The following is a 26456-nucleotide window of genomic DNA, read 5'->3' as shown; positions in this document are numbered from 1 at the left end:
TCGATCAGATCGTCTTGACCGGGCACCGCCAATTTGTTTGAAGCAAGTGCAAGTGATACAAGAGGTGGAATCTGATTGGTCCACAGGAGAGGCATAGAAGGGACAAAACTCGTAATAGCCACTGGTGGCGCTACAATCAAGCCCAGGAATTCCAGCCTTGTTCAGCAAGGGTGGTAACTGGACTTTCGATAATTTATTTAGGATTCCACCAATTACAGCTGTATGGTTGGTATATATCAGGAGTGAGTGAGTATGGTTTTACGCCGCTTTATCAATATTCCAATAAGTCACCGCAGGAGGCGCCAGAAATGGGCTTCACACATTGTACCCATGTGGGTAATCGAACCCGGGCTTTCGGCGTGACGAGCGAACCTTTTAACCACTACGCCACCCTACCGCCCCATTTGGAGTGAGTGAGTTGGGTTTAACGCCGCTTTTAATATTATAACAGTTATATCACGGCGTGTCAGCTTAATGTGGGAGGAAAGCCCGAAGTGATGCAGGTCTTAGACGTTTACCATTTCGGTGAAACCCACGAGCTCGGTTATGGTGCTGACAAACCTAGAAACATAATCGGGGCGAACCGGGCTTCGAACCCACAATCACAGGTTTCTGGCGTGCCCAAGGGACGCAACTCTGCACAGCGAATCCCGGTGCCTTAGACGACTTGGCCACTCGTGCCCCCGCCCCAGTTGGAAGGGAGCACATAGCCAGTGTCATGGGACAGTTACAACATAATTATGTCATTGGGTCATCGATTTCGGAATCTGTATTTCAATATGTGTATGTCACTGTGGTTTGTGTTTGACTTGCTAATTAATGGCTTTACCAAAATGGGGAAGACCAGTATCCAGCTGACATGCCATGATATTACTGGAATAGTGGCCAAAGCGGCGTAAAACAAGTCTCAATCATTAAATGACGGGCTCTTTCATATTTAATACACTTCATATATTGAGTTGACGCAAGGTGAAAACCAAAATGTAGAACACGTCCTATTTTGATCGGACGCATAAGCCTCCACGTAACGAATCTGTGTCTGCCAGTATGTATGTGTGTGTGTGTGCGTGCGTGCGTGCGTGCGTGCGTGCGTGCGTGCGTGTGTGTGTGTGTGTGTGTGTGTGTGTGTGTGTGTGTGAATCAGCTGTCTATCAATGCAAGTCTGTGTTTGAATGTGTGACTTCTACCTCCGATTCAGCTCTGAAACAGCTCTGTCCAATGCATGTGTGCGTGCGTGCTTGCGTGCTTGCGTGCCTGCGTAGTCCCCTATCGAGTCAGCTCTAAAGTAGTTCTGTCCACTGTCTGTGTATGAGTGAGCAGATTGACCCATGGAGTCAGCTCTGAAACAGCTCTGTCCACTGTCTGTATGGACCTTCACACACTTACAGACACTTTTTTAATCGAGAAGTTTTCTTTTCGGAGAACTGTGGGAATCGGATTCCTCTTTGAGCTCGCGCGCCTCGCACTTATCGAATTAGGATAAAAGTTTAGAACGAAATTAAGGAAATATGTGTTAATGAAACCCAAACGTCAATATTAGAGGTTATAATTGGTTTGACGTCATTGTCACCGGGTGAACGAGTCAGGGATAGCCCTGTCATTTGTATAATAGTCACGGCACTGGTAAATAGGTGTATTAGAGCAGTAGCCCATTCGCAGAGTTAATCACGCGGCCATCGCAGACTCTGAACTAAAGAGACGGATCCAGCTAAATACGGAACCGGAGTTGTTTCATTCAGCACAGACCCCACTTACGTCCATCCCAACCCGACGTCGTGAATATTTCCTCGTGATTATGTTAACAACAACAAAAATGTTTTTCTCGGCCATCCCTTGATTAGTACATGCTGCTGTTATATACACTGCCGGGCAAAAGAAAGCTTACACTCTTGTTTGATGGTGGCTGGAAATGAAACAAAGAAGAAAGGGTTATTCCATGGTGATGTGTTTGATACGGGTACACAGTTTGCAGTGTTTCGGTGTGACGTTAACGTTTGTGACGTTAACGTTTGTAACGCTTTGGCCAACTCTAATTTTTGTGTGTAGCTTTCTTTGGCCCGGTAGTGTAGCTTGAATAGTGACTCACTTACAATCTAGTATGCTTATTTCTGGTTATGCTCCACCCCCACCCCCCTCCACCCCACCCACCCTTACCCCCAACCCAAACCCCAACATCAACCCCACCCCACCCCCCACACACAAGCCCCGTCTCCTCCATCATACGCCATCCACTCATGACATGGCAACTCCTGCTGAAGTCAGCGGCCAAGTACAAAAAGATAAAACCTAATAATTCCCTAGCACTAGTTTAAATCACACACTTCAGTGGTCACGTATTCCAAATCAAAACATATTTCGGGATTTGAAACAAGATGCCTTAATGTGCGAGAACAGAATCGAAGCTTGGATTGTGAAAGGAATCAATTTCCAGACAGCTTTTATTAGTTAAAGCCGGCTTCTGAATAGAAGTTATTGGTTTGTTTGAGATGATTACGTTGTCGTCAATAATTGTGATGTTTCAACCGTTGTTGCCGACTTAAACAAGCGTAATCAATCACTTCGTCCTGCAGTCGATGACCTTGACATTCATGGATGGCCGGGTGACCCTGACCTCATGTGTTTGCGCACTGCCTGGCCGTGAAATTAGGTCTATCAAACATTGATTGTCTAACTGGTGGAAGCGCCAACATATTATTTCTCCATAAAAAAATAGGAATTATGTAATTTGTGTGATCTCCAATCGTGCCGCCCAATGATGTGCACACGTCCCCTGGGCATGCTGATGATTCATCAGGTTTTTTTGCTACTAACAGGACCAAGGCAAACATCCCCAAGCGTCTACTGGCCAGGCTTTTCCCGTCTCGTAGTAACTGATAGTCTGTGTGCTTTGTGCTGTGTGCGCTATCAATGCATGTATCGAAATTAATGAATGAAGACAATAAAGGTCAAGGTCAAAGTTATTCCAAATTAAGCATCTTTCAAATGGGCACTATTACGTCTCGTTATGGGTTTGTTAAGCGAAGCAAATTAATCTCCGTAGTGATGGCGCAGCAAGGACTGTGTCCCAGCTATTGTGTTCAAGCTTTTGTGCCCAAGATTGTATGTCTGCCTACTTCTTGAGTGCCCTAGGGTGTCTGTCTGCATACTTCTAGAGCGTCCGAGGGAATCTGTCTGCAAACTTCTAGAGAGCCCCGGGGTGTCTGTCTGCACACTTCTAGAGAGCCCCGGGGTGTCTGTCTGCAAACTTCTAGAGAGCCCCGGGGTGTCTGTCTGCCCATTTTTAGAGTGCCCATGGGTATCTGTCTGCATATTTCTAGAGTGCCCATTGGTATCTGTCTGCCCACTTCTAGAGTGCCCATTGGTATCTGTCTGCATATTTCTAGAGTGCCAATGGGTATCTGTCTGCATACTTCTAGAGTGCCCATTGGTATCTGTCTGCATACTTATAGAGTGCCCATTGGTATCTGTCTGCCCACTTCTAGAGTGCCCATTGGTATCTGTCTGCCCACTTCTAGAGTGCCCATGGGTATCTGTCTGCATATTTCTAGAGTGCCAATGTGTATCTGTCTGCCCACTTCTAGAGTGCCCATGGGTATCTCTCTGCTCACCTCTAGAGTGCCCTGGGTATCTGTCAGCATACTTCTAGATCGCCCCGGGGCGTCTGTCTGCATACTTCTAGAGTGCCCATTGGTATCTGTCTGCCCACTTCTAGAGTGCCCATTGGTATCTGTCTGCATATTTCTAGAGTGCCCTTTGGTATCTGTCTGCCCACTTCTAGAGTGCCCATTGGTATCTGTCTGCATATTTCTAGAGTGCCCTTTGGTATCTGTCTGCCCACTTCTAGAGTGCCCATGGGTATCTGTCTGCCCACTTCTAGAGTGCCCATTGGTATATGTCTGCCCACTTATAGAGTGCCCATTGGTATCTGTCTGCCCACTTCTAGAGTGCCCATTGGCATCTGTCTGCCCACTTCTACAGTGCCCATTGGTATCTGTCTGCCCACTTCTAGAGTGCCCATTGGTATCTGTCTGCATACTTCTAGAGTGCCCATTGGTATCTGTCTGCCCACTTCTAGAGTGCCCATTGGTATCTGTCTGCCCACTTCTAGAGTGCCCATTGGTATCTCTCTGCTCACCTCTAGAGTGCCCTGGGTATCTGTCAGCATACTTCTAGATCGCCCCGGGGCGTCTGTCTGCATACTTCTAGAGTGCCCATTGGTATCTGTCTGCCCACTTCCAGAGTGCCCATTGGTATCTGTCTGCATACTTCTAGAGTGCCCATTGGTATCTGTCTGCATACTTCTAGAGTGCCCATTGGTATCTGTCTGCCCACTTCTAGAGTGCCCATTGGTATCTGTCTGCCCACTTCTAGAGCGCCCATTGGTATCTGTCTGCCCACTTCTAGAGTGCCCATTGGTATCTGTCTGCCCACTTCTAGAGTGCCCATTGGTATCTGTCTGCCCACTTCTAGAGTGCCCATTGGTATCTGTCTGCCCACTTCTAGAGTGCCCATGGGTATCTGTCTGCATACTTCTAGAGTGCCCATTGGTATCTGTCTGCCCACTTCTAGAGTGCCCATTGGTATCTGTCTGCATATTTCTAGAGTGTCTAAAGGTATCTGTCTGCACACTTCTAGAGGGCCCCGGGGTATCTGTCTGCCCACTTCTAGAGTGCCCTGGGTATATGTCTGCCCACTTCTAGAGAGCCCCGGGGTGTCTGTCAGCCCACTTCTAGAGAGCCCCGGGGTGTCTGTCTGTCCACTTCTAGAGAGCCCCGAGGTGTCTGTCTGACCACTTCTAGAGCGCCACAGGGTGTCTGTTTGCCCACTTCTAGAGCGCCAGAGGGTGTCTGTCTGTCCACTTCTAGAGAGCCCCGGGATGTCTGTCTGTCCACTTCTAGAGCGCCACAGGGTGTCTGTCTGACCACTTCTAGAGCGCCACAGGGTGTCTGTCTGTCCACTTCTAGAGCGCCACAGGGTGTCTGTCTGCCCACTTCTAGAGTGTCCCATAGTGTCACACATCTAAAATCAAAGAGTTAAAGGTGGACACCATGTCTGGGTGTTGTAACAAGTGCCTTGCGTGAGACATTGTGTGTCACGGTAATCGTTGCCTGCTGGATTGATAAGTGTCATGAAATTTTAGTTAAACTTGGACAGAACAAGGTGGGGTTTGAAGTATTTAAATGAAGCTTTTGGCCTCCCGTTTGTGGCAATACCACATTCAGTATTGTTCTCGGTTGGGCTGATGTGGTTGAGGCCTGTTAACCCCGGTAATCCTAAACGTCAATAGTGTATAGAAGACGGTCCTCTGATCCTATGTAAAAATCAATGAGTTTATACTTATAAAAAACACCATACTTCTGTCCGCTCTATTGGCGACATGCCACGTGACGTTGCTGCGTGGAGCTGCGGAGACGAAGGGATCATTTGTTGCGCCATTTTAATACACACATGCGCTGTTGTAGAGTTTCCCTTTTGTGGTGGCGTGTGAGAACTTGACTCGATATTTGTGTTGCCTGTATTGAAAGTTTTAGGCTGATAACGACAGAACTATCACTGTTTGTATGAAGATAATCAAACGAGCAGCTGATGTTACATTACATGGATATATTGGAGCCAATATGGACACAACCACGTGCAGGTTATCTCACAACGAAGGATAATGTCAATAAATTCATTTCATAAAGACTCTTGTTTGCACATTCTCAGACGAAAACGGATAACGAAACGCCGTCAGAAATGAGGCACCCGGCTCTAAAATCAGAGGCATTAACCTGTCACGTGTCCGAACAAACGAACATCCCTACATGTGTCAGCATATCTCACCACCTCCCTACACGTGTCAGCATATCTCACCACCTCCCTACACGTGTCAGCACATCTCACCACCTCCCTACACGTGTCACCATATCTCACCACCTCTCGACTCGTGTCACCATATCTCACCACCTCCCTACATGTGTCAGCATATCTCACCACCTCCCTACACGTGTCAGCACATCTCACCTCCTCCCTACACGTGTCACCATATCTCACCACCTGTCGACTCGTGTCAGCATATCCCACCACCTCCCTACACGTGTCAGCACATCTCACCACCTCTCGACACGTGTCAGCATATCCCACCACCTCTCGACACGTGTCTGCATATCTCACCACCTCCTTACACGTGTCAGCACATCTCACCACCTCCCTACACGTGTCACCATATCTCACCACCTCCCTACACGTGTCAGCATATCCCACCACCTCCCTACACGTGTCAGCACATCTCACCACCTCCCTACACGTGTCACCATATCTCACCACCTCCCTTCACGTGCCAGCGCATCTCACCACCTCTCGACACGTGTCAGCATCTCTCACCACCTCTCGACACGTGTCTGCATATCTCACCACCTCCCTCCACGTGCCAGCGCATCCCACCACCTCCCTTCACGTGTCAGCATATCTCACCACCTTCCGACACGTGTCAGCACATCTCACACCTCCCTACACGTGTCAACATATCTCACCACCTCCCTACACGTGTCAGCACATCTCACCACCTCCCTACACGTGTCAACATATCTCACCACCTCTCGACACGTGGAAGCATATCTCACCACCTCCTTACACGTTGAAGCATATCTCACCACCTTCCGACAAGTGTCAGGATATATCACCACCTCCCCGACACGTGGACGCATATCTCCCCACCTCCCGACACGTGTCAGCATATTTCACCACCTCCCTACACGTGTCAGCATATCTCACCACCTCCCTTCACGTGCCAGCGCATCTCACCACATCCCTACACGTGTCAGCACATCTCACCACCTCCCGACACGCGTCAGCGAATAACCATATGGACACGTGCTGATCTTCGTGTAAAACAACCTACTACTGCTACTACTACTGCTACTACTACTACTACTACTACTCCCTTTTGTAAACTAAATGTATGTTGTAGGCTGTAAAATCGACTGAGAAGGGATTTTGATATTTTGGACCCCTCCCTATAAAAAAATACTGGATCCGCCCTTGCCTGAAGTATGGGCGTGGCTCCACAAGAGGCTAGGTAGATCGCCGTGTGTGTTGATGATGCTCCTGTCATCACGTCGTAGTCGGCGTGTCGGATGAAGGAGGCGAGGACGCCGCTCTCGACGACCTGTTGACATCTGTGCTGCACGTGCAGCTACTGCCCACGTGGTTTGCCTGCCACCTATGTGGCTGAAACACAACGCCACGTCAGATCTGCAGGTGAGGTGTGTTTGGAATTACCTCCCCTGATTCATCGTACACATGTAGGTCAGATGTATCGGAGCCGACTGTTTCAACACCTACTGCTCTCCTTCGGCGTCGGCTACAGAAACCACATCAGCTGTTGCTGTGAAAGACAAGGACAATATTATGGTGTCACGAATGTGAAGGTCACACAGCCACAGCGCAATTTTCCAAGATCTGAAAACAGAAATCAGATTAGCATAGTTTTCAACATAATTGAAACCTCAGGTTTCGGTCCTCCAGTTTGTAGTGGTACGTCAATCGTTTTTGTTCCATGGTATCTCCCTGTCTCCCTTCGAATTGGGGAAAGCCAATCACAGTTAACAATATGTCCAAGTTCCCAGCATGCCTTGGCGCTGATCACATCCCTTGGGCTTTGGGAGAATGATAGGATACGGACTCCGTTACAGTGACGCGCCGTCAGGCAATAACCTGTTTCACATTAAAAGACTTGAGTTTCCCAAAGTTTTAATTAACTTCTCCGTGTTAGCGTCCTGAAATATCCAGTTGTTAAGTGTTTGCATGTATAGACATCATACTGCACAATGATTGTTTACCATCAAGCCTTGTAAACCACACGACGACATATTTCAGGTCCCGCCATCTTGGCTGAGTAATTACTCTAAGGGTTTTACCCACGGGAAGAACACCTGAGTTAATCTTTAAAATCGGGCTTGTACTTATAAAAGTCTCTTAAAATAAATTGGATAGATATGATTTGAAATTTATAACTCCTGAGAAAAGTGGTGTGTGTTTTTTTTAAATAGTTGGAAAGCATAAGTGGGTGACCTGCACCCTCCTTCTATTTAACGCACGCATGATTTGCATGCGGTGACGTCACGGGCCACCATGGGTCTACTTGTTCCTGATCTACCGCAAATAAAATGTCAGTGTGACCTAGCATCTTCAAATAGAAGCATTTCCGATTTGGCAGGGTCTTCAATAGGTGTGTTTTCAAGAGATAGCATTTATTCCCAGATACAGAGGAAATGGTCGTTTAACATCGGCTTTCGTGTTAAAATGGCATCACAATTATCTCCAGTTCAGACACTGGCCTGTGTGGTGTTGCAATCACGCAAATAACCTATCAGATTGTGTTAGTTTTTATAGAAATTTCTAGCACACGGCCGATGACGGACATAATAGTGGTGATGATTGCTCAACCTTTAACATTGATGAACTGGACAGGGCTAGATCTCAGTAGATCCTGAATATCAGTGGATATGCCGAAAACCTATTGGATCATGAATAACGAAAATGAGGCGCCGACTGGTTGGATCGTGAATATTTGGGGTGAGTTAGTGAATGTTGTTTTACGACGCACTGAGTGATATTGCAGCTGTGTCACGCGGCCAGGTAACTACGAATCAGACACAACTAGTGGCCAATAACATGACAAACCAGTGTGCACACCTTGCGTAAAGCGGGGGGCGCGGGTGGCCCAGTCGTCTAAGGCGCCGCGATTCGCTGTGCAGAGTTCCGTCCCTTGGGCACGCCAGAAATGTATGATTGTGGGTTCGAATCCCGGTTCGCCCCGATTATGTTTCTAGGTTTGTCAGCACCATACCCGTGCTCGTGGGTTTCACCGAAGTGGTAAACGTCAGAGACCTGCATCAGTTCGGGCTTTCCTCCCATCATTAAGCTGACACGCCGCGATATAACTGCAATACTGTTAAAAGCGGCGTTAAACCCAACTCACTCACTCACTTGCGTAAAGCCGCTACGTTTTTACCTCCACCGATGCAAAAGCATCTTCCTGAGGCAAGTGAGTTAACTGACTATAAAAGTCCAGTTTCCACCCTTGCCGAACTTGGCTGGTATTATGGAGTTAAAGATTAGCTGGACTAACGAGTCTATGCATAGTCCAATCACAATCGCGCAACGAAATCGAAATCCGTTCGTAAACTGTCATGCAGGATTTGCAAAGATGTGCAACAACTCGTTGTCAACAGATATTTTCTAAATCTTTTCATGTTTTTAATCAAGGTGCTCACGTGATTTGATGTACTTGGCGATGTAAGACCCGTTTTATCACAATATAGATCTTGATCATCGATCAGATCGTCTTGACCGGGCACCGCCATTTTGTATGAAGCAAGTGCAAGTGATACGAGAGGTGGAATCTGATTGGTCCATAGGAGAGGCATAGAAGGGCCATAACTCGTAATAGTCACTGGTTCCGCTACGATCGATCCCAGGAAGTCGAGCCTAGTTCGGCAAGGGTGGTAACTGGACTTTTAAAGTCGGTTAACTCTCTTGCCTTGGGAAAATGATGCAAACTATACTGAAGTCAATTCTTAATTAGTCTGAGAATGACACAAAGCAGGTGTAGAGTAATGAAATCTTGGTTGGTCCTGAAAAGTTGTCAACTGGTCAGATTTGTTTTTGGTCGTATAGTTGTCGTTTTTCGCTGCATCCTTTTAAGAGGGATAGTGTTCGTTCAAGATTCACTCCACTTTGAACATTGTGACGCTTACGCCGTTTAGTCTGATTCCTTTAAAAGCCATTGCACATCAGGATCTTTCAAAACATCATTTGAATGTAAAATGGGCGAGGCGGGAACAACACAGACAAAACAATCAGGGTTGTAGTTTAACTATGCAAACAGACTGGAGTATCAGATTACCCAGCTCTCCTCTCATCACAAGCCCGGGCACGACCTACCGGAAGTTCTTACGCGGTTACGCCCCTTACATAATTCAAGCCTCGTGTTGTTGTCCGGCTCGTACTGCCGTCACCCCGGGGGCGTGTCCTCCTTGATGTCTTTGACGATTTAAAACGAAATTGAACTGTTTACGTTTAACTGAGTGGTTTGCCATTCGATACTATAGGAAGTGCCAACTTTCTAATCTCAAGACACTGTTCTCGCATACCAAGAACGACGTGCTGAGCTCACAGGGAAAGTGGTTATCGTGTTTTTTGGCCCAAGTGACAGCTTTCCTCATAAAATACTTTATTTACGTAAATTCTAAGTGTTGAATATTGGCTTACGAGATAAGTCTTTTCACCGCCTGTGTTACCAGGAGATAAAGGCGTATAATGTTTCCGCCGTTCATTCATATACCGTCATTCAGTGGAATGTATCTAATGGGCAGGTGATAAAGGTGGGCACGGTGCTTATCGCCGCCGAGCCGACATGGTGTAAATGTGTGTAGCGATACAGCAGAACCAGCACCCACCAGGACGTCTTTAGTGTATTGTTGGGTACACGGGGATGCCGTGGCGTCATTCAACTTGTGGCGTCACGGTATCATGAGTGAGTATGGTTTAGTCCGTTTTCAGTAATATTCCAGCAATATTCCAGCGATAATACGGCGGGAGACATCAATAATTTGGCTCCACACATTGTACCCATGTGGGAATCGAACCCGAGCCTTGGCGTGGGGAGCGGACGCTTTAACCACCACGCTGCCCCTCTGCCTCCATGGTGGTGGCAAGAAGTCAAGGTGTTATTGTGTTATGGTGGCATGTTATGACGTCACGATGCCATTGTATTACGTCAGTGTCAGGATCACTCTCCTACCCAGAGTTCCTTGCGGTCGGCAGCCAGCATAGTACCTCTGCCACAGGCCAGCGCCATGTGACGATTCGTCACATCTTTCACAGTCCATTCAAGATATTGCATAATTATGCTTTTTATCCGTTTCATGTTTGACAAGTCTACACGTTTTCATAAACAAATGTCAAAGAATGGTTACGATTCATTAGGAAAGTATCCTAATACGTGAAAATCTACTTGTTTTTGCGTAGTTATCCTTTGTTTACATTGGTTTAACGGCTCCACGTGCTGTCATCGAAGCTCAACGGAGAGCTAGCGATACGGTCACTTTGATGTATAAATATATATTGTAACGCAACTCACTGTCGCGGTTGCGGTAGCATATCTATATAATTATGCAAAACAATATGTAAAGCGCCCCCAAATTTCTGAATACGCGCGTTTGCTTACAAACAAGAGAAATGTCCGGTCATGTGATATGCAAATTAGCATGTGTGGCAGTGGTGTTATGCCGAGTCACCACTGCGCCAGAGTGTGTGTCAGGATACCATGTTATCATGACATCATGGTGTCAGGGAGACATGAAGTCAGATCGGTTCACTTCCAGTCAAAGCGCCAACATATGAAGATCCGGGTTAGAATAGGTTTTCAAGAACCCATTCTTACCATAAAAGTCGACTATGCTTGTCGTATGGGATGACTAATGGGGGTTGGGGGTGGGCTCGCCGACTTGGTTGATGTCATTGCTCTTAAATTACGTAGAACTATTCCCATGATGTCTTTTACTGGAATGTCTGGTACAGGCTCGATTATTTTCTTAACACAAGGAAGAAACAAAGAAACAAAAAAACGATAAAGGGCAAAAATGTTTGGTTATGTTCATGGAAATTACACTTTTTCTATTAATAATTCGGCCTTTCGTTGCTCGCATGAACTTCTTTTTATTCGTTAGTTCTAGCAGTCTATCATCCATGTGCAGGTGTGGACAAAGAACAAGACAGAAATCAGGATTCAGATATAGAATAACTAACTGCAACTTGATGACAAATATTCCACATTGATCCATACATCATCCAGGTGTGGCCACGGTTTGCATGTCTGACGTCGTTTTATGTTCGAGATTTTTACAATTGGCGACTGAGTCGCTGTAGCGTTACGCCAAAACTCAACACGCTGGCTCTGACTCACGTGACATTTTTAACTGACATTCTAAAAGTGTTAACTATTTGATAACGTTAATGTATTACGTGCAACAACACATTTCTTTCATTTTGCATGTTGTGTTTGTGTAAGTGGAACTGATATGCTAAAGTGGAATGGTAACAGCGAGCTACTAGTATTTTACACGATCCGATGTGCCGTGAAAAAAGTTGCTTGCTTATAAACTGGTCACACTGCTGGTACGCGCCGCAAGCTTAACGCTTTTCACACCAGTTTAGATAAACAGGAGCCCAGTCACGTTTTTTGTTTACTGTTACGTCCGGGTACATTTCTTTTGGGTTACATCCGGTAGAAATATTGAATTTGGTTGGGAATACGATCTGGAAACGTTTGCACTAAATTTGATTAAGGATAAGAAAGAGAATAACTCGAAACTCGGAGTTTACGGTTTATGTTGCTATAGCTCTTTGTTTATGCTCAGTATATATACGGGGCGGTCGGGCAGCCTAGTGGTTAAAGCGTTCGCTCGTCACGCCGAAGACCCGGGTTCGATCCCCGACATGGGTACAATGTGTGAAGTCCATTTCTGGTGTCCCCCGCAGTGATATTGCTGGAATATTGCTAAAACCATACTCATTCATTCAGTATATATACTGTATTAATCGGTGTAAAACTTCTTTTCGTTTACATCGAAATGCGACATACGCCCCTTGCTTGTTCACGACAAATTAGCCATTGTACTCGTTGTCCAAGTAATGCAGCACATTTAGTTATTCTTGCCAATCATAATCTTCTTTTGATAAGGCTCAAACATGAAGGGGAGTTATCGAAGCTCTCCCATCGTGAGGTGAGGTGAAATGGGGTTTAACGTCGCGTCCAAGATTATTGCACTTACGAGTATATAGCGACATGCATGTACCTGTGTGTGTTTGTGTGGCTGCCTGTACTAGTCCGGACTGATGCCGATTTATAGTGCTAGCACACTGAGATACCATGCCGCATTTTAACATGAATACCCCACTCAGACACAGTATCCTGACTCTGAGCCGACTAGTCCTTGTTGCCGAACGCCAGACAGGGTAACAACAAGTACCATCTTTTAAAGTCTTTTGGTATGACGCGGTCGGGGGTCGAACCCCAGACCTTCCGATCTCCGGGCGGACGCTTCACCACTAGACCACGGAGGCGGTCTTTATGATGACTATTAACGATGCTCTCCCATCATGAGGGTTGTATATTGCATAATCACTTACTTTGCGAAACAGAGAAGCGTATCTTGTGTATATGTATAGTCTCCCAACCCACCGAAAACCTATACTTATGTCAGTTCTAACATGGCACAGGTACTTGGAAATGAAAAAGGGCGGCACCGGGTAAATGCTTGCTCCAGGACCGGACGAATTATTATGGTGCTCAAGATGAGATATTCATTTTGTTGTAGGCCCAGAACACGGGCATAAAGGCACACTGTAGTGAACCTGAAAGTGAATCACCAGGTCTTCAGTATCTTCAACTTCACAAATCCAATTTCATTACCTTTTTTATGTTATTTGACCAGGGATATAAAACACTGGGAGATGATCTGACAACCTTGTGTCATTTAAAAAAATAATATTATTAAAATATTGTTAAACAATTGAAATCAGAAGTGACGTTTCCTTATAAGCACTTCACACTAACTACGAAAAAGGCAGGCTGGTGAAATAATTGAACGTCCAATTTTAAATGTGTGAACAGCGTATTGGCTTACTATTTACATGTTCCAAATTGTAACCGTGATCGAGAAAGGCGTGTGAGCTACGTGATCGTCCAAGTCGGCAGTTCGCTACATCCGACTTCGGTATATACGGAGCTAACGTACGACATTGAGTGAGGTACGTTAAACGCCGCTTTGTGTTTCAAGTATTTCAGTATTATATCACGGCGACCTAGCTGCGTGTTTGAGGTAAGCCGGAAGTGAAGCAGGTCTCAGACATTTACCAATATGGTGAACCCCACGAGCACGGGTATGGTGCTGACAAAGCTAGAAACATAATCACGGTGAATCTGGAATTCGAACCCAGTTCCTGTTAGTTTAGGTATCGATTGTCTCATTGTCGGACTCCCACGTGGAGCACGGCTGGTCTTAGGGATTACCTGCAAGATTTACCTGTCAAGTCTTGGGGTAAACCGAGCACACACACTTCTTCACCACAAGCCGGTTTAGATTGTTTATTGTATAAAATGCCCCAGAGCCACCTGCCAGGCCGTCACACGGCTAATGATACATTTACCTAATATACCCTAGGATATCGCTGTACCTTATCGACAGCTGCACATAAACAAGCTGTGTATCATTTATTCTCCGATTTTGGATCCAGTTTCGAAGGAACCAACCTGTTCAGTTTATCATCTATTTCAATACCCAAACCCATCCGTCTATTAAGTCTGGGCACCTGTCTTTAAATGAAGCCGATATTCCCGCCCCGCGCCGCCCGTACGCCGCCTTGCCACTCATTCTAACAGTGTGGGTCGGCACTTTCAGGTCACCATGCAAAATACCTGAGCACATGTAGCCATAACATCTCGGCAACAACGCCCCCAAGTGGTAATTAAAGGCTATGGGGCGATAGATGCATCTGTATCTGTGAGAACGTAGGTGTTTCACGCCGGCTCAGAGGACAAGATGGAACCATATGTGATAGTCAGTAGCCGAGTTGGTGGATGTAGTTTCTGCCCGTCGTCTGCCGGCACCAACAATAGGTGATTTTCACGCTGTGAGCAGACGACAAACGTGATATATATGTTATTAGCAGATGCACACATGGTACAGACGATATGCTCAGACGACAAACTTGCTATTCACGGTGTGAGCAGACGACACACATGATATACACTCTGTGAGCAGACGAAACACATGATATACACGCTGTGAGCAGACGAAACACATGATATACACTCTGTGAGCAGACAACACACGTGATATACACGCTGTCAGCAGACGACACACGTGATATGCACGCTGTTAGCAGACGGCACACGTGATATACACGCTGTCAGCAGACGACACACATGATATACACTCTATGAGCAGACAGCACACATGATATACACCCTGTGAGTGAAAGACACACGTGATATACACTCTGTGAGCAGACGGCACACGTGATATACACGCTGTCAGCAGACGACACACATGATATACACGCTGTCAGCAGACGACACACGTGATATACACGCTGTCAGCAGACGACACACATGATATACACGCTGTCAGCAGACGACACACGTGATATGCACGCTGTTAGCAGACGGCACACATGATATACACTCTGTGAGCAGACGACACACATGATATACACGCTGTCAGCAGACGACACACGTGATATGCACGCTGTCAGCAGACGACACACATAATATACACTCTGTGAGCAGACGACACACATGATATACACGCTGTCAGCAGACGACACACGTGATATACACGCTGTTAGCAGACGACACACATAATATACACTCTGTGAGCAGACGACACACGTGATATGCACGCTGTCAGCAGACGGCACACGTGATATACACGCTGTCAGCAGACGACACACGTGATATGCACGCTGTCAGCAGACGGCACACGTGATATACACGCTGTCAGCAGACGACACACATGATATACACTCTATGAGCAGACAACACACATGATATACACGTCATGAGATGATTGTACAAACACTTACACATATTCTTGTATTCAGACTAATATTATCTCCTGAAAAAAGTCAACATAACAATAAAACACAAATGCAGGCGACGCATGCGCATTCGGGCCAGATCACACGCATACGCCCACACAGGCCGGTCGACGCACGTGAGCACACACACGCTCACGGAGGCCAGACGACACACACGCGCTCACACAGGCCAGACGAGACACACACAAGCACGCTCAGAGAGGCCAGACCACACACACACACACACACACACACGCACACGCACACGCACACACACACACGCACACACACACACACGAAACGCGCGCACGCACAGGCTGGACGTTACATACGCGCTCACACGGAAATGAACACACACGCACACTGGCTGGACGACATAAACAAACACGCCCGCGCGGAAGCCAGACGACGCACACGCATACAGGCCAGAGGATGCACACATCGTGGTGAGAGCTCCCATCTTAGTCGCGTTGTTTATGAATGGCGTTATGCTGTACATCACTGCGAAGATGACAGTTATTGAGACGCTCTCGGGGCGTAATGAACTCCGCGCTGCGTCATTTGTCCGAGTTACCGTACCAAATGTCCTATAAACATACAGAGGATACCTGGCGGGGATATGGGAAGCACGCTACCTCGTGTGGGGATTTAGAGCTAGATAATTTGATTTTGATTCAATATGTTTTATTGATTGCTGGTCTAATCTGACCCCACACGAGACGTTAGCCCGTGGACATGCTTCTCAATCACTGTGAGGAGAATCCTAGACTTACGCTTAGTTTCTGAAAATATGTAATTTTGATAGAAACAAGCAACATAAATTGAAAAGGAGCCCCAGTGAGAAAGTAGGCCTGAAAATGTAGAAAATGTACATTTACCATTACAGTAAGGGCTGAGCGGAAGGAAAAATAATATGGTGTTGGGACTGAAAAATTAGGACAATTCAGACAGCCAATAAGTCCAGTGTCGTTGTCCGCTATATGCTGTACATTGTACGCTGTGGGTTGCGTGTTAATTGTCCGCTCCACTCTGTATGTTGTACGCTGTGGGTTGCCTGTTAACTGTCCGGTGCTGTCTGTACATTGTACGCTGTGGGTTGCGTGTTAATTGTCCGGTGCTGTCTGTACATTGTACGCTGTGGGTTGCGTGTTAATTGTCCGCTATACGCTGCACATTGTACGCTGTGGGTTGCGTGTTAACTGTCTCGCTGCAGTCTGTATATTGTACGCTGTGGGTTGCCTGTTAATTGTCCGGTGCTGTCTGTACATTATACGCTGTGGGTTGCGTGTTAATTGTCCTCTGTACGCTGCCCATTGTGCGCTGTGGGTTGCGTGTTAATTGTCCACTATACGCTGCACATTGTACGCTGTGGGTTGCCTGTTAATTGTCCGGTGCTGTCTGTATGTTGTACGCTGCGGGTTGCGTGTTTATTGTCCGCTGCTGTCTGTATGTTGTACGCTTTAGGTTGCCTGTTAACTGTCCGGTGCTGTCTGTACATTGTACGCTGTGGGTTGCGTGTTAATTGTCCGCTGAACATTGTACATTGTACGCTGTAGGTTGCGTGTTAATTGTTCCCTACACTCTGTACATTGTACGCTGTGGGTTGCGTGTTAATTGTCCGCTACACTCTGTACATTGTACGCTGTGGGTTGCGTGTTAATTGTCCGCTGAACATTGTACATTGTACGCTGTGGGTTGCGTGTTAATTGTCCGCTACACTCTGTACATTGTACGCTGTGGGTTGCGTGTTAATTGTCCGCTGAACATTGTACATTGTACGCTGTAGGTTGCGTGTTAATTGGCCCCTACACTCTGTACATTGTACGCTGTGGGTTGCGTGTTACTTGTTCGCTGCACTGTATACATTGTACGCTGTGGGTTGCAAGTTAATTGTCCGCTACACTATGTATGTTGTACGCTTAACGTTTAGGATGCTTTCCTCTGAGCTGGCGTGCCGTTAACCGAATAAACCGAATGTTGCCCTCCACCGTTTGGGACAATCAGGTCATCCAATAAACAATTTATTTTTTGTATTGACTGAGGCAAACTTAGGATTTTCTTAACGATATAAAACTTTCAATACATTCTGAAACTCTCCCTCAGAATATCGACTGGTCGGACCCTTCAGATATACAATGCTCGCGGAAATGGTGCGGACCAGCTCGTCGTGAGTGCACGTGGCATGCACCTTCTTTCAGATTGTGCTATTTTGCTGGTAAAAAAACAAAACCTCATTGCCACAGAGACATATCCTTTCTACTGATAACATTTTACAATTCACCATTTTTATGGCTGTTGGAAAGATGACGCGTTGAAACGCTGATCATGGCGATAGAATCTGACGTCATAACACATGAGGAATTCGCCGGCCACACAGAGCAAGACGCATTAACTCAACGGGAGAGGGCCTTCTTCCACAGTTTACAGAGAAGATAACACGATAGGGCAATTCCAAACAACTTAATCTTTGCCGTTTAAGTGACGGTTTATCAGATTTACAAAAAGTATCAGTACAAGGAAAGAAATTATATTTACAAAGCAGTCGTGGAAGGCCGTATCCGACTTCACCAGCGACGTGAGATGTGCACTGCAAGATGTGGATCTTCCCCACTGCACGACGATCTGTGACTGTTCCACGTGTATCTGCAGCTCGGGGTCCTGCTGTCTGTGTTGTTGTACAAAAGTACATTCCACCAGCTCATCTCCGTTTCTGGTTCCGCCGACCTCTCATCTTAACCGACAACACAACGCAGGGTCATTCCACTTGCACATCAACACACATCATACGCCGCGCCGCACCGCGCGGCAAACCGCATCTTACAACACGCACCGCACCGCACCGCACCGCACCGCACCGCACCGCACCGCACAGCTCCGCACCGCACCGCACCGCACCGCACCGCACCGCACCACCCACAAAGCTACAACCTAACCAAACACACCACCACCCATCCTAACATGAAAATCCGCATCGCAGCCCCTACCCTCCCCTACTCTCGATCGCCGGTCCCCACCGGGGTCCCGAGATCCCCACGAGACCACCCCCTCTTCAAACTGGCATCTCCCCAGTCTCGAGCTCGTCCCCCAGAGGGAGCCAAGAATTCCAGGCACGGTTTGGCAAGAGGCGACTGCCAGCGCGTGCATCTCTTAACATTTCCAACATTTCTGCGGAGACAAGATAAGCAGTTATCCCAATTATTTTATCAAAGTTTAGATTCTTTTCTAGCTATGTGGCGTTAAACTTTAAAGGACACCCCGCCCACCCTCGCAACACGACCCCACGGGATGTTCGCAACCCGGGGCCATCGTTCAGTGGTGAGGGGCGGTCCGCTGTGGCTTCTACTCTGTGAGAAGCAGCAGCTATGCCAGGCGCGGGAACACGACACTATCATCCGCGGAATGGAGCGTGCGCTGCGTGCCAGGTGCGCGTGTGTCAACGTGACATGCAGTAACGTGACCAGTTCCGTAATTGATCATAACTCCTTTACTTACAGCCAGAACAAACTTAATTTGTTCGATTATTTTAAACATGTATATCTGACACCCTACGCGAGTTGTTTGTGTGAAAATTTACTGTTAGACGAAATATCATGCAGGTCTCAAACATGAAGTCTCGATATTGATCCAGCACTTCTCACTGTCCCCTTGTGAGTTTGTGCTACTGACAACGTGACCCGTACTCGCTCACCGCCACTACCATGACAGACCACACAAATAATTCTTGTTTTTCATCATTAATTTTTAACAAATCGATGTTTTTTTTCTGTTCTAACTTAAATTCACAATTGTTCTTCCCCCAAGTCCTCATAGCCTTCCCTGGTTTGCAAAATCACCCGCGGAATGATAGGACATCGGGACAGGTTACATTAAAAAGTACAACTTCAGAATGAAAAAATGTTTCGGAACGTGAACCGAATTTAACATGGTAACATTTTTTTTAAACTTTGGGGTGGGGTGGGGTTTTAGGACCAGTCGGTGATAAGAAACAAAATAAATTAACTGGCCTTATCTATGTAGAAATATTTTTTGTTAAATATTCATGTACATAACATTTACTGATTGCCCATCACAAGTATTTGACAGCAACGCAACAACGCCCTGAAGAAGACAGCAAGTTAAGCCGCGTTTTTCTCTGGGAGGCGTCTGTACTTCATGACGTTGAGCAAGACTTTACTCCATGAATATAAAGAGTTATCGATCACAATAAACAGCTTCAAACCATCTCTTGACATACTGAATGAGTGTCTGGCACTCTCTATCAGAAAGGTCAGTGCTCTATGTAATACTTTGCTGGCCGAACCTGGAAATGTCATTCGGCTAAGATTACCAACTGTGGATATATTTACCCAGTAATAATCTGTTCTGTGTCGTCAGCTATTACTGGAGTATGTAGGGGAACGTGTATACTAGCGCTGGCATTTGGTGGAAATGACATAATACTCTCTGGTTGCCGCCTATAGCTCGGACAGAAGTTGACTCCCGACATGGAACCTATCCATTAGTAGCACTGCGGGCAGACGCATTCCTGGCAATTTCTGATAGACAAGTTATGTCTTGTTAAAGGTGATTCTGAAGCTAGCTGCGATTATCCTAGGGTATTTGTGACAGAATAGGTCCCCGGTGTCCTAGACTTGTCTTTCCATTGTTGGCTTCGGTACAGAACAGGTTCCCAGGGTTCTAGACTTGTCTCTCCATTGGGGGCTTCGGAACAGAACAGGTTCCCAGGGTCCCAGACTTGTCTTTCCATTGGGGTTCCAGGACAGAACAGGCCCCCAGGGTCCTAGACTTGTCTCTCCATGGGGGCTTCGGTACAGAACAGGTTCCCAGGGTCCTAGACTTGTCTCTCCATTGGGGTTCCAGGACAGAACAGGCCCCCAGGGTCCTAGACTTGTCTCTCCATGGGGGCTTCGGTACAGAACAGGTTCCCAGGGTCCTAGACTTGTCTCTCCATTGGGGTTCCAGGACAGAACAGGCCCCCAAGGTCCTAGACTTGTCTCTCCATGGGGGTTTCGGTACAGAACAGGTTCCCAGGGTCCTAGACTTGTCTCTCCATGGGGGCTTCGGTACAGAACAGGTTCCCAGGGTCCTAGACTTGTCTCTCCATGGGGGCTTCGGTACAGAAAAGGTTCCCAGGGTCCTAGACTTGTCTCTCCATGTAGATTCTGGTACAGAAAAGGTCCCCAGTGTCGTAGACGTGTCTGTCCATGGGAGTTCCAGGACCGAACAGGCCCCCAGTGCCCTAGACTTTCCATAGGGGTTCCGGTACAGAAGAGACCCCCAGGGTGCTAGACTTGTCTCTACATGTAGATTCTGGTACAGAACAGGTCCGCACTGACTTAGACGTGTCTGTCCATGGGGGTTCCAGTACAGAACAGATCCCAAGGGTCCTAGACGTGTCTGTCCATGGGGGTTCCAGTACAAAATAGGTCCCCAGGGCCCTAGACGTGTCTCTCCATGTAGATTCCGGTACAGAACAGGTCCTAGACTTGTCTTTCCATGGGGGTTCCGGCACAGAACAGATCCCCAGGGTTCTAGACTTATCTCTCCATAGCGGTTCCGGTACAGAACAGGTCCTTAATCTTGTCTTATTATTATCCTTGGTATGCAGCACCATGACGATGCGATCGGGATCACTCGTGAACATTGTGTTGTGTTGTGCTGAAGAAAATAAGTAGCTGAACGTTGTGTTGTGTTGATGACAATATGTAGCTGAACATCGTGTTGTATTTTCTTCAAGGTCTCACCAGTGACAAGACGGCGTTCTACAAGAGTTCGAAAACCGTCATCTCCTACAACAAAGACGGGGACGTTTGGATCATCGACGTGGGCGTGGCAGACGTCCCCAATGGGCGACAGTTTAGGTTCAAGATGGGGGAACCTTACGAATCCGCCAACCTTGACGGAACGCCCATGAAGGTAGATACGTGCTTTATAACAGATGACGTCATCTTGGAGTAGGAGTATACGACGTTACCTTTAAATCGACGTCCGTGACGTCATGTTGAAATAGAGGTATGACCTCATCTTAGTATAAAGCTGAATGGCGTTTCCTTGGCACCGACATATGTGCTGCAGTGTCCGGTATAGATATGCTGGCGTGATCTAGATATAAAAATATATAACGTAATATCGACGTTATGAGTGAGTCAGTGAGTATGGTTTTACGCCGCTTTTAGCAATATTCCGGCGGGGGACACCAGAAATGGGCTTCACATATTGTACCCATGTCGGGAATCGAACCCGGGTCTTCAGCGTGACAAGCGAACGCTTTAACCACTAGGCTACCCGACCGCCCCTATTGACGTTACGGGAAGTATATAAATGACACAACGAAGCCGTAATCCTTTGCTTCATCCCCATCCCAGTGGAGGAAGTGTATGCATGTGTCTAAAACTCGAGAACACGCTTTGCATACTACTGATCAGGTGTAGAATTTTTAACGCGATCCAGCTTGGACGGACGGGACATTATTCCGACATTGCCAACGATTTCTGAGCATATAAATACATGACCTAATCTTAAATCTTGCACTTACCGAGTGCCCATTATTTTTACCAATGAGGCAAACGCCCAAATCCTGCATCACATCTGACTTTCCTCCCGTATTCGCTGAAACGCCATCTTACTGAAATACTACTTAAAGTGGCTTTAAAATCACTCACTCACTCACTCACTCACTTGAAAGAGAAATGTTACGGGATTGCGGGATTGCGACATGGATATAGATGGTGCTTTCTAGGCTTAGATCTACATATCATAATTTATGTGTGGTTGTATATGACGTTATTATATAGAAAGGTATATTTAATGATCTATGTGAAGTTTTAAAGCATGCATTTAAATGTACAGGCAGTGTTTGCACAGGTTCGTTAGCGGAAGTTTCAGGACACACACACTGCCATATTTCAAGTTTTACTGAAACTTACTTTTTCTGTTTTTGAAAATGAAAGCTTGAAGTAATTGAGACGGGATCGCATCGGTTACAATCTAAGCACAAATGCTCACCTTGAATCTGTGGTAATTAGCCAGCGACCTGGGTGGGGTGTCTAACTCTTAACTTTACAGTTTTAAATAGGGGCTCGAAAAACCGTGGATGGGCAGATGCCAGCTTGTTAATAGACCGATCTGGAAGCTCTCTGGCTGTCTTATGGCATACTAAACACAGGGAGGGGAGGCTCAGCACAGATACGATACGGCTGTTGCATTGTACAAAGTTCTCTACTAAATTCGTAATTTTTATAGGGGTTTCAAAGACATCGCAGCTGACCATTAAGATAATAGAAGAGATTTTTAGCTCACCTAGAACGAAAGTAGAAGAGAATTGAAGCCATGACCGGTCGTCCGTTGGCAGCATTGTCTCGCAAAACAACATGTCCGTCTCGGCAGCCATATTGAAAATGCCACTCGTGGCCATTACTCTGTCATTGTTTGCAACAATATGATATATTGGTAGTGTTTGCGCCGTAGGTTCGTTCTTAGCTTGGTCAGCTTGGTATGGGAGGAAAGCCTGAAGTGATACAGGTCTTGGACGTTTACCTCGTTGGTGAAACTCACAAGCACTGGTATGGTGCTGACAAACCTAGAAACATAATCGGGGCAACCCAGGATTCGAACCCACGATTATAGGTTTCCTGCGTACCTAAGGGACGCAACTCGACGACTGGGCCACCCGTGCCCCCGTACATTTAAAACTAACCATTGATCATGATATATAGCTGTATAACAAAGGAACGCAACTCTGCACAACGTTGGTTGGTTTGTTGTTTAACGCCGCACTCTGCAATATTCCAGCTATATGACTGCGGTCTGTAAATAATCGAGTCTGGACCAGATAATCCAGTGATTGATATCATGAGCATCGATCCACGCAATTGGGATCGATGACATGCATCAACCAAGTCAGCGAGCCTGACCACCCGATCCCGTTAGTCGCCTTTTACGACACGCATAGTCGCGTTTTACGGCAAGCATGGGTTGCTGAAGACATATTCTACCCCGGAATCTTCACGGGTCTTCTGCACAACGAATTACGGCGCTTTATAATCAGACGACTGGGCCACTCGTGCCCCTGTGCAAGGGAACAGCATTGGCATGGCGTGTTATTCCTCCACTGCATAGATATAACAAGCTCCTCTCATTTACTGCTATGTGTTAGAGATCACAGGCTTCGGTACACATTCACCAGAAACCGACTAAGGAGCATCGGGTGGCCAGGTTTGTTTGTTTGTTTGTTGTTTGACGCCGCACTCGACAATATTCCAGCTATATGACGGCGGTCTATATACAATAGAGTCTGGACCAGACAGTCCAGTGATTGATATCATTAGTATCGATCCACGCAATTGGGATCGATGACATGCATCAACCAAGACTACGAGCCTGACCACCCGATCCCATTAGTCGCCTCTTTACGGCAAGTATGGGTTGCTGAAGACCTATTCCACCCCGGATCTTCACGGGCGGGTGGCCAGGTTACTTGTATGGTTTGTGTGTCATCACGCCCTGATTGATTGCATGAATCGTTGATCATACTCTTAGTCACTGGTCTGTCTGGTCCAGACTTCATTATTTACACAGCTACAATATAACTGATTGACAATATTTACTCAGTCACCCTTTCGGTTTCGGTTTTTGAACTGCAGGTTGACATACGAAAGTTACATAACTGCTGTCCAAAATATTTGAATGAATTACCCTGTACTAAGTTGGCGCTCGTTTGTTTCAGAGCGTGATCAATGCGCAGGACGGGAGGTTCCTAGAGACCCACAAGATAGCAGAGATGGAGAACGAGATGCAGATCATGAGACAGTTACAAGACTCCGGGAAGATGCTTGTCGTAAGTATTCCTCGTAACGTGGTAGTCACATGGACATATACAAGATTATGAATCATTGCTTATTATGGGGCCTGTCGACTACGGCGCCGCATTTCGCTGTGGTAGAGTCATCAATTAGGCGTTCTAGAAACCTATGATGATTGGTACGAATTTCGTTTCGTCCTGATTATGTTTCTAACTTTGTAAGAGCCTAGAATGGTAAATGGTAAACGTCTAAGACCTGCATCACTTCCGGTTTGCCCTCAACACGAAGTTGACATGCCGTTAAAATACTGAATTACTGTTCAAAGCAGAGTTAAACTAAACTCACTTGTACTTGAGGTTAAAGTTAGATGGTAGTGTCATCAACAAAAGACCCATCCCAGTAGATCATCTATAGTTAAACGCCGCTTTGAACACTATTCCAGTTATATCACGGCGTGACAGCTTAATGTGGGAGGAAAACCCGAAGTGATGTAGGCCTTCTTAGGTGGTAACCACTTTGGTGAAACCCACGAGCAAAGCTATGGTGCTGACAAATCTAGAAACCTAGGTTTCAGGCGTGCCCAAGTGACGCAACCCTGCAGAGCGAATTGCGGCGACTTGGTCGACTGTGCCACCTAGAGTGAGTGAGTGAGTGAGTGAGATGGGTTTAACGCCGCCTTTAACATTATTCCAGTTATATCACGGCATGTCAGCTCAATGTGGGAGAAAAGCCCGAAGTGAGGCAGGTCTCGGACCTTTATCACTTCGGTGAAGCCCACGACCACGGGTATGGTGCTGACAAACCTAGAAACATAATCGGGGCGAACCGTGATTCGAACCCACAATCATAGGTTTCTGGCCCAAGGGACGCAACTCTGCTCAGCGAATCGCGGCGCCTTAGACGACTGGGCCAGCGACTGGGCCACCTGTGCCCCGTGTAGCCTAGAGCGTATCGATCATGTTGAGTGGACTTGCGTGCGTGCGTGCGTGCGTAAATGCGTGCGTGCGTGTGATGATTATCACCTTGTTATCTTCTCTTGCAGACGACTACTTACAAGGGGAATGTGATGACGTCAACGTACGTGCGTGTTTGATGGACTCAACTTGTGCTCAACTGCAGCAAATGCTGACGCAGTGTAAACACGAATCTATGACGTAGTGCGCAGAAAAGATTTGAACGTTCCATACTTTGCACACAGTGACTTTCTGGGCGCCGCGTGACGGCTGAACATTGCTGGATAAACGTTTCTCATTACCGTGTGACATTTCGCGGGGTCTACGTGGATTGTCTCCCTTTACAGGAAGTGACGATCCCTAGCGGTGAAACGATCTGAGGGAGAGAACCCACTTAGCAGGTGTACACGACCGGCCCGTCATTGGACATGGGGATGAATGCTTCTTCATCCTGGTGTCGACGTCCGCACAGCGCAGTCTGTGTCGTCCTCGTCATCATCGTCGTTGTCGTTGTTGTTGATGTTGTTTTGTTTACGCTACAGCGTTCTGTCTTATCGTGTGCGTGGGCTATGGCGGACCCCTTTGTTGCCATGGTAACGTGGACATGGAACTTATGTCAAGCACCTGTTCCAAGTAAAATGCTAATAAACTCGTCGGTCTTTACTCGTCAACCTTGTTGCGTCTCTTTCTTGATTTTCACTGAAATAATCCCAAATCATACTTGAAAATACTGTAGCAGGGCGTGGAGTCATCCCGCAGATGACATCCTTACCTTGTCAGATTGCTGACGGGATTAACCTCTTTGGTCATGTGGACAAGGCGTCCGAACTCGGATCAGAAGGTCCGTGGTTCGAATCCCATCACGGGACTCGGAAATTTTATTGCCGCTACAATAACATGGATTGGGAAGAGTCTGCGGGGAGCTCTTGTGTGGTCTAGCATAGTCTGGCATAGTCTCCGTTTTCTGGCAATCTCCGTTTTCTGGCAATCTCCGTAGTCTCAGATAGTGTCCGTAGTCTGACACAGTCTCCCTGGTCAGATATGGTCTCCGTAGTCTGGCATAGTCTCCCTGGTC

General features: G+C 46.8%; 1 protein-coding gene across 1 annotated transcript in view; it reads left to right on the top strand.

The window, feature by feature from the left end:
* The window catches only part of LOC139459590 (fatty acid-binding protein, liver-like), a 50226-nt gene extending 24182 nt beyond the window's left edge, over positions 1-26044 (top strand). Inside the window, exons 2-4 of the mRNA XM_071241149.1 lie at positions 21365-21543; positions 24353-24463; positions 25471-26044. Of these exons, the coding sequence (XP_071097250.1) occupies positions 21365-21543; positions 24353-24463; positions 25471-25521 (341 nt within the window). The 3' untranslated portion in view covers positions 25522-26044. The remainder of the gene's footprint in view (positions 1-21364; positions 21544-24352; positions 24464-25470) is intronic.
* The last annotated feature ends 412 nt before the right edge of the window (positions 26045-26456 follow it).

The sequence above is a fragment of the Haliotis cracherodii genome, unplaced genomic scaffold, assembly GCF_022045235.1.
Source record: "Haliotis cracherodii isolate W230 unplaced genomic scaffold, xgHalCrac1.p SCAF_13, whole genome shotgun sequence".
In the NCBI taxonomy this organism is placed as follows: domain Eukaryota; kingdom Metazoa; phylum Mollusca; class Gastropoda; order Lepetellida; family Haliotidae; genus Haliotis; species Haliotis cracherodii.
This window is presented reverse-complemented; position numbering and strand designations above follow the sequence as displayed.